At 44.2% G+C, this 12,742-nt stretch overlaps 1 protein-coding gene across 1 annotated transcript in view; it reads right to left on the bottom strand.

The window, feature by feature from the left end:
- Positions 1-7,093: 7,093 nt before the first annotated feature.
- Positions 7,094-12,742, bottom strand: part of tmem135 (transmembrane protein 135) — a 9,855-nt gene continuing 4,206 nt past the window's right edge. Inside the window, exons 6-14 of the mRNA XM_080549656.1 lie at positions 12,566-12,607; positions 11,380-11,547; positions 10,903-10,972; positions 10,047-10,214; positions 9,762-9,825; positions 9,564-9,640; positions 9,252-9,350; positions 9,053-9,120; positions 7,094-8,429 (exon numbers count right to left, since the gene is read on the bottom strand). Of these exons, the coding sequence (XP_080405782.1) occupies positions 8,291-8,429; positions 9,053-9,120; positions 9,252-9,350; positions 9,564-9,640; positions 9,762-9,825; positions 10,047-10,214; positions 10,903-10,972; positions 11,380-11,547; positions 12,566-12,607 (895 nt within the window). The 3' untranslated portion in view covers positions 7,094-8,290. The remainder of the gene's footprint in view (positions 8,430-9,052; positions 9,121-9,251; positions 9,351-9,563; positions 9,641-9,761; positions 9,826-10,046; positions 10,215-10,902; positions 10,973-11,379; positions 11,548-12,565; positions 12,608-12,742) is intronic.

Genomic DNA, 12,742 nt, shown 5'->3' with positions numbered 1-12,742 from the left:
CGTTTGGAAGAGAAAAATGAAAAGAAAAATGCTTCACTGTCGCAATACTTATGGAGGACACTATTACATCAAATGTATCATATCGGCATGGGTTCAATGGGAATGGGACTGACCCACTCAGAAAAGAAAAAATGTAAAAAAATATAGCATACATTGTTAGAAGAAAAGGTAAAAAAGGAAATAAATGCTCATTGCTAATGTACTATTACAACCTACCAACTCCTGGCTGAGCTGTCTGGCCAGTCTGGCCAGCTGCCTCTCCTCTTTTCTCCTCCTCTCCTCGGCCAGACGTGCGTCCTCGGCCAGGAGGTGCTGGATGTACTCCTCACTGGCCTTCCTCTCCTCCTCCTCCACAGCACGCTTCTCCTCGGCCAGCTGCCAACCGTTTAAAACGTGAGTGATTGGCAGCAGTTATACAGCAATCAGCAGTTATTTAGTAAATCAGCAGTTATTTAGTAAATAAGCAGTTAAATAATGTCCTCTTATATTTTTTTATTTTCATATTGTTTTTACATGTTATACAAATGTAATGTATTTGTATTATTATTATTATTATTATTATTATTATTACACATAGACAGACACACACACACACACACACACACACACACACACACACACGGTAATCGGCAGTTATACACCCTGAGAGTGCTGACCTTGCTGATTTGGTCCTCGAACTCCCTCCGCATCTCTCCTGGCTGGCTGACTCTGGGTCCGGAACCCAACGCTGAGGGCAGAGAGAGGAACGACAGGTCAGCCAACCTCACCAAGTCATTGCAAATAAAAGAAATCCTTCCTTCACACCTTTATGTAAAATATAGCTACTGTATATAAGGTCCCAAATGTCTATTGGTCTATCTTTATTTTGTATTCTTAGCTATTTTATTTAGCCTATTATTCAATTGTCACTTTATGTTGTTGTTGTTGTTGTTGTATAAAGAACATTAAGTACCTATTTATCTATAGCACACCCAGGATGCTGTATAGAAGGCAAACTGGTTAGGGGAGGAAAAGGTGAGAAGCATGTGAGCTGGGGAAACGCACATGCTAGTGGGGTCCGGGGGAAATACTGTAAAAACATATAAAATATGATTGTTTTAAATTATAAACTGAAGGTTTTAAATGATCATTTCTGTTGACTTTTAGGATTTATGGAAAGTTCTCATCCTAGAGTAAAATTGCAACAAATTAGCTGAAAAACTAAAGAGGACTTTGCAGAGGGGCAATTACTCCGGTCCAATTCACAGGCTAAAAGAAAATGGAGGGGCAAAATATAGGGCCGGTTTCACAGACAAGGCTAGTCCTGGACTAAATCAAACTTTCAATGTAAAATCTTGATTGCGGCCTGGGGTGGTCCAGTGGTCTAGCACCGTAGTCTATAGTGCACACATATGCCCATGTTGGCATGGGCTCGGCTCATGCCCTGCTGACATGCCCTCTCCTCCTTGCTTTCCTGTCTACCTTCAGTGAGTTCAATATCCCATAAAATATATCCAATATATATCCAATAAAATGAAAAATATGAGTGGGACTGCCCCACTCAGAAAAAGAATAACCAATGTCAAATCCCCATTGAAGATGCTTTTTAGTTTGGGATTAGGCTTAAGCCTTGTCTGTCAAACCGGGCCCTAGACCTGCCGGATCAATTACTCCAGTCCAATTCACTAAGGCTAAAACAAAACGGAATAAAACACAAGAGTCGGATGAAACTGGCATCAGTCACTCACGGCTTTCCTCCTCATCCTCTTCACCGCGGATCCTCCGCTGGCACTGCAGAGGAAACGCCGCCTGCACCCGCCGCCACAGCGCGTCGTTGACCAGCGTCTTGTTCCTGGCGTTATGCCTCGCCCACGCGGACACCCTCTTGCGACACAGCGGGCAGCACACGTTGGCCTTTTCCACCGTCTCCTGGAAGCAGTGCTTGCAGAAGCTGTGGGCGCACGGCAGTGTCACCGGCTCCAAGAACACCTGCAGGCAGACTGAACAGGTGCAGTCCCCCCGAGACAACACGCCCCCCTCCCCGCCCTCTGTCACAGCCACGGCCACCTCGTCCTCAGACACTGGCCTGGGCATCCCTTCACGGTCCTGACGACGTCCTAGACTTCTGTGTCAAACCAAATGCCCAGAGGTTACAGTCGAAATAACATTCTGAGTAAGGTGATTTGGTTGGCATTCTTGTGTTAGGTTTTCATATACTGTATATAAGTTACTAGTTCACGTCAGTGGCGATTCTAGAGATGTATACATGGGGTGGCAAGCAGATATTTTAGCGTGGCCATATTTGTGGCCATCTTAATATGTGATTAATATTTATGTATATTTATCATCCCTTATTGCCTGTTCTACATATAGAACTAGTGTGCATGTGTACGGGTTTCTCTCTTATCCAGTAAATTATTACAAAGACATAGGTTTGTAGGAGTTTTTTTTTTTTTTTTTTTTAACCCTAACCCACATTTTATTATCTCTTTCATTCGGAGACAACAAACAAGGAACATGAATAACGTCTGCTGAACTTGATCGTCAGAACAAACATAATAAGAATGAGGTTTCATGTCCAAGCAAGCCCTTGAACTCATCCATGCATTTGTTTCGAGTAGACTTGATTATTGTAATGAATTAATTCATAGTTAACTATACTAACTCTAACGTTAGCTAAACAGTGAGTAAAAGCTGTATCTGTGTAGCTAACGATAGCTAGCGAGCTAAATAGCTAGCGAACTTAGCTAAGTGGTAAACAGCTGAACTGCAAAAACGTCTTCGCTTCATAACTCCACAAATAACGTTACACTGATGAACAAAACATTCATTAATTTACTAAACATATCCATTAGGTAATGAATTCTAAACGTAATAACATAATTAGTTAAAAGCACATTTAACATTACCTGAACAGGCTCCACGACGAGACTGACAGCTCAGCGGGCAAACTCAAATCTGTCACGTGACCCAGGGTGCAACCATTCAGGACGGAGGGGTGGAACACTGAGTTTATTTTTCAAACTTGAGAATTTGAGGATTTTACACTGAATTCTGATTAAAAATAAAAAATAAAGATCCAATAATAATAATACAACAAATGATATCAGTTGGTCTGTGTAACTGGGGTGGCAAGTAGGGTGGCAGGACCTTTTTCAAGGGTGGCAGCTGCCACCCTTTGCCACCGTGGTAGCTTCGCCACTGGTTCACGTTTATATGTTTAGAAAAGTACAGTTAGCCTACATGCTAACTCCCCCCTGTGAATAGGCCATAGGCCTATAGTGTACATAAGCATATAGCCTAAGTTTACATAATAGATACATTCTCAGATTCCTACCGATCACTTACCCCGCTATTTATGTCGATTTATGTCTCGTTCTTTTTTAAAAATTATTATTATTTTAGGACTGTGTTGATTGTTAGCACGGCTTGCATTTAAATTCGTATGTTCACTCGCGCGACAAACCGCCAAGTGAACTACGGCATCATTACTTGGACACACAACATGTGTTTTAGGCAAATGGCAAAAAAAGGGGGGGAAAACCTATCTGGGCGGGGGCAAGGTAATTTCTTATTAATTATTTATTACTCAAAATGAGCTTATATTCAAACTAACTAATCGAGGTACATCTGGACCGTCGTAACAGTAAGAACTATCAATTTTAACACCAGATTAGCTAAGAAAGCACTAGAAGTAAAATTCACCCGTCTCTTCTCTGTCACTGGTTGAATCGACCCGCCCTCCAAATTTGATCTGGTATTTTGTTTTGCGTTGAAATTAATTGAGATAAATTTGAAAAAAATGTTAGCATTTATTAGCATAATGGGTGCAATCTGACACTTCAAAATCAAATTAATAATTTAAAAAAATCTATCAATCTATTTTAGTTGATGACATTTATAATAAGGTACATTTTCACACCACTCTCTAAGCTACAAGCTTTCAACATGTATTTTCGGGAACAACACTGTCGACCACTGTCAACGCTAGCAATCTCTTTGTCTCCCCCTGCTGTCAGGTTTTAGCCATCAAACACATCTCATTGTACCAAGACTTGAGTAGATGAAGAACATGACGTTACCATGTTAATCTTGTCATCATTGTAGTATTACCGCAATTTCCACTACATACATTGCATATGAATTCAGATTTTTCTGTACAAAAGTACAAAACCAACACAAACACATCATATGGAATGCTCTTTATTGGTAAGACTGAAACAAAACATGAAAAAATTAGTCTTAAACTGCACAAAACATGTAGCCTACTAGAAGCAGTATAGTTTCCCCTCTACAAACAGTGTAGACTGTTTTCTGTTAGTAGTAGCATTCATAATTTTCCTTCTTGTGTCAATATTTGGTCCATGTGAGAATAACAGAGAAACTGACCCTGGAAATATGCATATCCAAAACGCAAATTATTCAATTGCAAAATGTAAGTTAGAAAATAACATATCCTATACACTGGTCATTCTGATTAAATTCAATATAACTAAATTAAAACCTGCTATAATGTGGGTTTAAAGGCCGTAATATCTACAAAGTGACATGTCCATACTGTATATGGCATATGGCTTTCAGACACCATGGCGATGAGATAACCTGAAACAGTGAATTGTATAGATGTGTGAAAAGAAGACGATTAACGATCTTAAGAAAGAGCTAAAGTGAAATGATAGAACAAGGTGGATAATCTGGGAGTGAGAAAGCAGTGTTCAAAATGTGCTCAGTGATGATGACATGGGACCCCAGAAAAAAACTCTCCTCGGGGACCACCAGCCGTTCCACATATTTGATCTGTTCCACCACCAGCACACCTGATTCAACTAATCAAGTGCAAAGCAATTATGGTTTGTACTTGATTAGTTGAATCAGGTGTGCTGGAGGAGGAACAGATCAAATATGTGGAACGGCTGGTGGTCCCAGAGGAGAGGTTTGAGAACCACTGCTCTAGACAGAAACAGTAACCCTGAGGTTATTGGGTCTGTTGAGCCCAGAAGGGGGTGCTGCTACTGTTCTCTGGGGCTTCTGGGGCTCCTGGTTTGTTGTGTCTGTTGTGCTGTTTGAGAAAAGAAAGCAACAGTGGGCTGACATTTACAGCGCTTGCAAGGAACACGTGAAGACCCAGACGCCAGGCTAACCTGGGTGGAGACAGGTGACAGTTTGTGCTTGTTGTTGTTGTTGACATCCTCCCTCCTGAGGACAACTCGCCCCCCCTCCAGCATCTTTTCCTTCGCCACCACCTCCCTTTCTGCCTCCTTTCCCTTCCCCTCCGCTGATTGCGAACTTGCTGCGCGCTTCGCGTATCTCCTTGCAGTCCCAGCTGATGCCGAAGCGGAGCCTCCGGACCATGAACCACACTCGGACCTGGTCGGGGTGCAGGGAGCATTTATTGGCGAGCATGACAGTCTCTGTCAGGGTCGGGTAGGGGAACACGTTGAAGGCCTCCACCAGCTTCTCTGTGCCCTCCAACTCCTGGGTCTGCTCTGAGCGCGCCCACAACAGCTTCAGACCGTTCGAGACGAGAGGCAGACACACCACGTGGTTTTGGTTGAGGCTGAATGCGGTGGCGGTGGGGGGGGCGGAACTACACCCGGATACTTCAGGGGTCACACCCCCCTTGTGACCCTCAGCAGGCTCTGGAGGAGAGGAGAGAGTTTTATCAGGGGTGGAGGCCAGGCGTGGTCTTTGAGCAGCGGGAGGTCTGGGTGTAAAGACTAGGCCTGCTGTCTCAGTCTTGTCCGAGGGATGGACAACCCCTGGTGGATGGTGGTCCATCTTCCTGTGCTGTGTCCTGGTCATTACACAACTCCTATGAGGGTGTAAAAGAGAACACATTAATGATCTCTTATCAGTGTTTGGTAGAAAGCTGGCGTGTCTCCACTCCACTCTATCCCACCTGGAGAGGGGGAACAGCTACGCGAGACTGCTCTTTGTGGACTTCAGCTCTGCCTTCAACACTATCCTTCCAGACAGGCTAGTGACCAAACTACTAGACCTGGGACTATCACACTCTATCTGTGCATGGATCAAGGACTTCCTGTCTGACCGCCCCCAGAGGGTGCGGGTGGGCTCCCACACCTCCACAGCCCTCAGACTCAGCACTGGGTCCCCCCAGGGCTGCGTGCTAAGCCCCATCCTCTACAACCTCTACACCTACGACTTCACCCCCGTCCACCCCAGCAACTCCATCATAAAGTTTGCAGACGACACCACCGTGGTGGGCTGCATCTCGGGGGGGGACGAGGCGGAAAGAGCCTCTCTGAAGGCGGAAAGAGCCTCTCTGAAAGAGCTGTACAACACACTTTGCATCAGGAAGGCCTCCAAGATCTCCAGAGACCCATCCCACCCTGGGAACGAACACTTTGTTCGGCTGCCCTCAGGCAGGCGGTTCAGGACCATGTCCGCAAGGACAAATAGACTGAAGCTCAGCTTCTACCCTACGGCCATTCAGGCCCTGAACACAGCAAAGACCTAGGTTCTAGGCCCTGGACAATCTAGACAATTTGATGGCAGCTACTAGATTCATGTAATCATAAGTGCAATACTGAAATACAACTGTGAACATTTCAAACCTGCAAACTGCGACACTTTAAATGAATGTGCAATAATACTATGTGCAATAGGACAACCCTCGTGTACATAAGGTTCAGAGATAGGAAATGTTAGGATATTTATAGCATAGAGTACAGCACAGTGTTTTATTTGTGTTGAGTGTTGATTTCATTTGCATACTCACGCTGTGTGTTGTCATACGCAGGTTTATGTATGTTAATTACGTTCATGTCTATAAATGTAAGAGCGCCAAATAAATCTTTCTCTTTCCGGAATGTTAACCGATGCGAGCAGTCGTGTGTATTTCTTGATGACCAGAGACAGTTAGCAAGCATGGCTTCCACACTGTCAACAGGTTATGGGCCCAGGCGTGAAGTAGGAGGAAGCAGATGGTCTAGAGCTATGGTGAAGATTCTACTCTACCCAGACATATGCCACCCCTGTGCTGCCACTCACAAGATCTGCATGGAAGCCCTCGACATGATATTCATGCTCCACTGGAAGAAGAAAACACTTTATAAAGATTCACAAAAAGACCAAGGATACACCAGGATTCCACAAAATATTTTAATAGAAAGTCATTACACCTTCTGGAAACAATAAAGAAAATACTTAACATGTTGCTTTTCTTTTTTTCATACATAAATTACAAACATTTTCATACAGGTATCTCTATAGCATAATGCTCTGATTATAATTGTGTATTATACATTTAGTTTGTATATTGCTCAATTTAAAAAGATCCGCTACATTGAGGGTGAATGGTTTCTGTTACATGGTGCTCTTCACGATCATGGTTTCTCAGTGATCAGGGAGAAAATGTGCCTGTTTTTAGTAAGTATGTGGGCATCACTGCGATTGGCATCGTAGATACTACTGGGCATACTCTACAGTACCTACTCTCTAAACTTGAGTGTGGCCACAGGCACCTGGACCACCGTTCCCCTGAAGAACCCTCTGGTGCCTTGGACTAACCAGCGATGCCTTGTTCAGAATATGAACGTGTGTCACAGATGACCCTGATTCTAACATTGTGGAAAAAAATTCAAACATATTTGAAAAATTAAGTGCCATCAATTTACTTGGAAGCTTGCAGTGCGACATCGCGACGGGAATCTTAAAGAATTTATTGTCTGTTGTTGTGCAAGAAGTGACTGTGCAGGTTTGGAAATAAACCCAAAGACAGTTGAAAACCCAGAGGGTCGTCCCAGCAACACACACAGAACAGCAGAGGATTTCTCAATGCGACGTTAACATCTTTGTCGTGATTCTCTAAAAAATGCTACTTCATTGTAATGTTTCATCAGTTTCAAAACTTTTTGTTGACATCTCACTGCATTGTTAGTGCTCACCCTCCACAACAAAGGCAACAATTCCTCCACCCCGCAGAATCAGCCATGCTCAACATCTGCAAGGCACACTGCACTCACCACCCCACAGACCTCTGAGCCAATTACGGCCTCCCCCCCCAACCCAACCCACCCCATTACATACACTATCAACTCTTGTCCTCTATGAGCTGCGATGACAGCTTATGAATGCCATACGCGTTTGTTGTGTAGTTCCTTCATACAGATACAGGTCCTTGAAGAGAGCCAAGCCCTCTTGTTTCAGATGGAGGTAACACTGAAAGAGGGTGGGGGTGGGGGGTGGGGGGTGGGGCGTTGATCTGACCCTTGACCCCTCCTCTCTCCAGTTTCCCCCCCCCCACCCCCCTTGCTGGATCCCCTTGGCTGAGCCCTGAGCCTGGTTCAGTTCAGCCCAGTGTGTCGTCAGTCCCCGGTGCAGTCAGGATGCTGGTATAGCGGGGATCCAGTTTGGGCACATAGCCCTTAAAGTCCCTGGAAGCCTGGGTTCCAAATACGTCCAACACCTGCCGGTTCATCGTAGCGAACCTGAGGGGGAGAGAGAGGAGGTCAAAGACACATTTTGACTTCATGAAGGAAGCACTCAGAAAGCACGAGCCTGACATTTCCAAATAAAACTGACACTAACTTACCTATGAATATATTGTAGCTCATGATCTGACGCCTGAATATGACTTATGTAAGCAGCAATCTCCTACTACATCATTTATACAACCTAGCAGAATTCCTTATGATATTATTCCCCCCCCCAATTTTTTATAATAATAATTTGTTCGTGTATGTGTATGTATGTATATATGTATGTATGTATGTATGTATGTATGTATGTATGTATATATGAATATATTTAAAAATATATATAATTTCTTATAATTTAGTTTTTATCTATTTCTTTATTTAACGTTCTTTTTTTGGTAACTTGTTTATATGTGTGTGTGTGACTGGATGGACAGATCTATATGTATATATGTATGCAGACATGTTTGAGAGGGAGGGGTGGGTGGAGGGCAGGGAGAAAACCAGAAAATATTCATGCCTTTTTCAATGTACATGACATCTATACTGGAATAAAAAACATTATAAAAAAAGAAAGCACGAGCCTACTCAACCTACACACATGGTTACTACCTTACTAACGTGTTCTCACGCACCTGCCCTGGGTGAGACGCAGGAGGAACTTCCAGTATGACGGGCGGAGGTTCTGCACCTCCATGACCGCCTGCAGCAGAGATGATGATGATGACGACGACGAGTAACACATCACTAACTAATCAGATATATCAACTTGATTATCAAAGTCGGATTTTAGTCATGTGTGCGTGTGTGTGTGTGTGTGTGTGTGTGTCTTACAGCCTGAAAGCAGATGGCAGTGGAGATGGCGTAGATGATGGTATCGGCCTGAGGAAAGTAGGGGAAGCGTCCGGACTCGATGCCTTTAAAGTACATGGTCTGGAGAGGGACAATAAGCACAGAGGGACTTAGACACTGCTGCGGACTGGTCCAGTTAGGTCGCAACCACTTTCATCCACTGCTTACATGTCAAATCTTGTGCACTCATTATGACCCCCCCCCCCACACACACACACAGACACACAGACACACACACACACACACACACACACACAGACACACACACTAAGCACACTTTGCTACTGCTCTTACCTCTACCAGCTTGGAGAAGAGGTACATGGAGATTGTTGTGCTTTTGTAAAAGAACATGGAGATGCCAGCCAGGAATCCTACAAAATCACAGAGGAGAGGAGAGAGGGATCCAGACAGACCGAAAGTAAAATAACACATGAGTGGGGAAAAACAGCAAGGCAAGGGCTGATTGGGTAGTTGACAAACTCTGTGACCTACCAGCTATGAGGGCATGGAGCTCGTCGTCAACGTTACGCACCCAACGCAGGATGCAGCTTGTTCCCTGAGAGACAGAGAGAGACACACACACACACACACACACACACACACACACACACACACACACACACACACACGCACACACACACCCACACACACACACACACAATGAGAGAGGGGAGAGCAGATGGCGGAGAGAACAAAACAAGAGATGGAGAAGAAGAGAGAGTACTGTAAAAGTACAGGAAATGGGTGGAGAGAAAGAGAGAAGAAATAGCCAGGTACCTTGTAAATACTGACGAAGGATCCTAGGAAGGCCCCCAGCTGGAAGTTCTCCTTGTTGTAGAGCAGAGAGAAGAGGCGAGAGGGTTTGGTGAACACCTGCCTGAACGCCAAGGGCACCTTGAGACAACACTGGATCAGGTAGCCCACGCTGAACATCCGGACGAACCCCTGGTGACCACAACACAGTTAGCGTTAATACTTTCATGTAATACACAAACAATGTGACTTTAGTATAACACATAACTGAAACATAAACGTTGACCATTGACTCAGACTACTACAGAATCACACAGACACACGGATTGCTAGTCATAATGAGTAATGACAATAATAATAAATAGTAGTGTTTTTAGTAACATGGTCGTAATCATTTATCTGTTACTTTTCAGGAGAAAGTCCCCTTGTAACTGTCTTTCGGAATGAATGGCGGGATAATATTAGTAGCTGTTGCTATCATGTGCTTGTTACTGAAGCGGCAGCGAGACTGGTAGCATTATAGCTGTTTTTATTGTGGGTAGTGGTGGTCTAGTGGGTAGTGAGTTGGACTTGTGATCGGAAGGTTGTGAGTTCAAATCCCGCCTGAAACCACACCAGTACTAGTGTGCCCTTGAGTAAGGCACTTAGCCCTCAGTTACTCCAGGGGGAATGTCCCTGTAATTCGTAATTGTAAGTCGCTTTGGATTAAAAGCGTCTGCTAAATGGCAACATTTTAAAATTAATTACATTTATAGGGTCACTGGAAGTATTACCCATGTAGGGTTTCAACTCCACTTATTCAGTAAGCATTGTTAATGGTGATTATCCAAATGTTTATTTGACAGAGAAAGGAAAGGTATGAGAGTATGGAGACTCTTACTTTGATACAGTAGGCAATACAGTTGTCCTGGTAATGTTTACAACATCTATGCCTGGGCCCACGCTTGCATCTGAGGAGGGAAAAAACAGTCACTGTCGTGTGTGTGTGTGTGTGTTTTTCTTTTCTTTTTCTGAGTGGGGCAATCCCACTCATATTTTTATTTTTATTGATAGAGACAGTAGAGATTTTGACAGGACGGATGGGTGAGAGAGAGAGAAGGGATGACCTGCAGGATATGTCCGTGGCCAGAATCGAACCTGGAACCCTGCGGTTACATGGTCGACGCTTAACCCGTTACGCCAACTAAGCGCCCCTGTGTGTGTCTGAGTGTGTGTGTGTGTCTGAGTGTGTCTGAGTGTGTCTGAGTGTGTCTGTGTGTGTCTGAGTGTGTGTGTGTGTGTGAGTGTGTGTGTGTGAGTCTGAGTGTGTCTGAGTGTGTCTGAGTGTGTCTGAGTGTGTGTGTGTGTGTGTCCTCACATAGATTCTAGCAGCCTTCTGGTGAGGGCGACCAGGGATCTCCTCCCAGAGGGTGGGCTGTCTGGTGACTCCTGCGTCTCCGTGACGACCGTGCTCTCCAGGGGTACGGGGTAGGCGTGCTCAGCCAGGACCGTGTGATTAGGAATCTCCTCCTTACCAACAATGAATCTGGAGGTGGGGAAACACATACAGCTCTGTTAAATCTCCTAGTGGTGGTCTAGTGGATAGGGAGATGGACTGGTGATCAGAAGGTCATGAGTTCAAATCCCACCTGGAAACACCACCACTAGTGTGCCCTTGAGTATAGGGCTGCAACGATTAGTCGACATAATCGACGACGTCGATCATAAAAACTCGTCGACGTGGATCGTATATATTAAAAAAAATACGGGAGCCATGCAAGAATCAGCTGGGTAAGTTTTAGCTAACGTTGTTAGCCAACTGGCTAACGTTATATTGTTAGGGTCGTAATGTTTATGTTAGCTTTACTGTTACATGTTGGAAAACAACGTCTCATGGACAGGGCTGTACATGCTATGAGCGTCTGTGCTATTAATTTATTTGCCCTGTGGCACGCGTGTGACAGACAGAGGCGCTTGTATGTAACGTTACGTAGCAGGGGTTTTCCATGTTGAAGCCAGGAGAACGCGAGATGAAATGAAGTGAGGGGTGGTCGCTATTAAAATACCAGGTAGTCATGGTGGATGATCATGAATGATGCTTGATAAGTGAATGCTATTTCAATTATGTTGAGTCCACCAGCGAGCTGTCTGTAAGATAAACAGCGCCAAGCGTAGCCTACTAACGTGAGCTGTCTGTAGTCTAGCCAGCAATGCTAGCTAGCCAATCAACTAGCTCTGTGAGCAGCTGTAGCTTGGCGTAACGTTAGGTTAGATAGCTAGTTAAGCCGGATTTATGCTTCTGCGTCGCCATTTACGCGCAGCGAAAAGCCACACGACTAACCGCGACTAATCGAAAAAATAATCGACAGATTAGTCGACTACCAAAATAATCGTTAGTTGCAGCCCTACTTGAGTAAGGCACTTACTCCAGGAGGGAGACTGTCCCTGTAGCCTCATCTCTAATTGTAACACCCTTCAGATAAAAGTGTCTGCTAAATGGTTCAAATGTAAAAGTCCCACACCAATAAGATATTCAACCCACATTTGTGATGTGGAATACTTACTTGAGTGCTGAGAACGTAAAGCCCTTGAGCCCATCTTTAGACCTAGAAATACAACACACAATCAATAGCAATTGCCACAAACTAGCCTGCTAACTGTAAAAAAATAAAATAAAATAAAATAATAATAATACACACACACAAAAAAACGCTTTGGAACACTTATTGCATATTTCTTCC

The sequence above is a fragment of the Nansenia antarctica genome (genome assembly GCF_963989245.1).
Source record: "Nansenia antarctica genome assembly, chromosome: 20".
In the NCBI taxonomy this organism is placed as follows: Eukaryota; Metazoa; Chordata; class Actinopteri; order Argentiniformes; family Microstomatidae; genus Nansenia; species Nansenia antarctica.
Note: the sequence above shows the minus strand (reverse complement) of the source record. Positions and strands in the feature narration are given on the sequence as shown.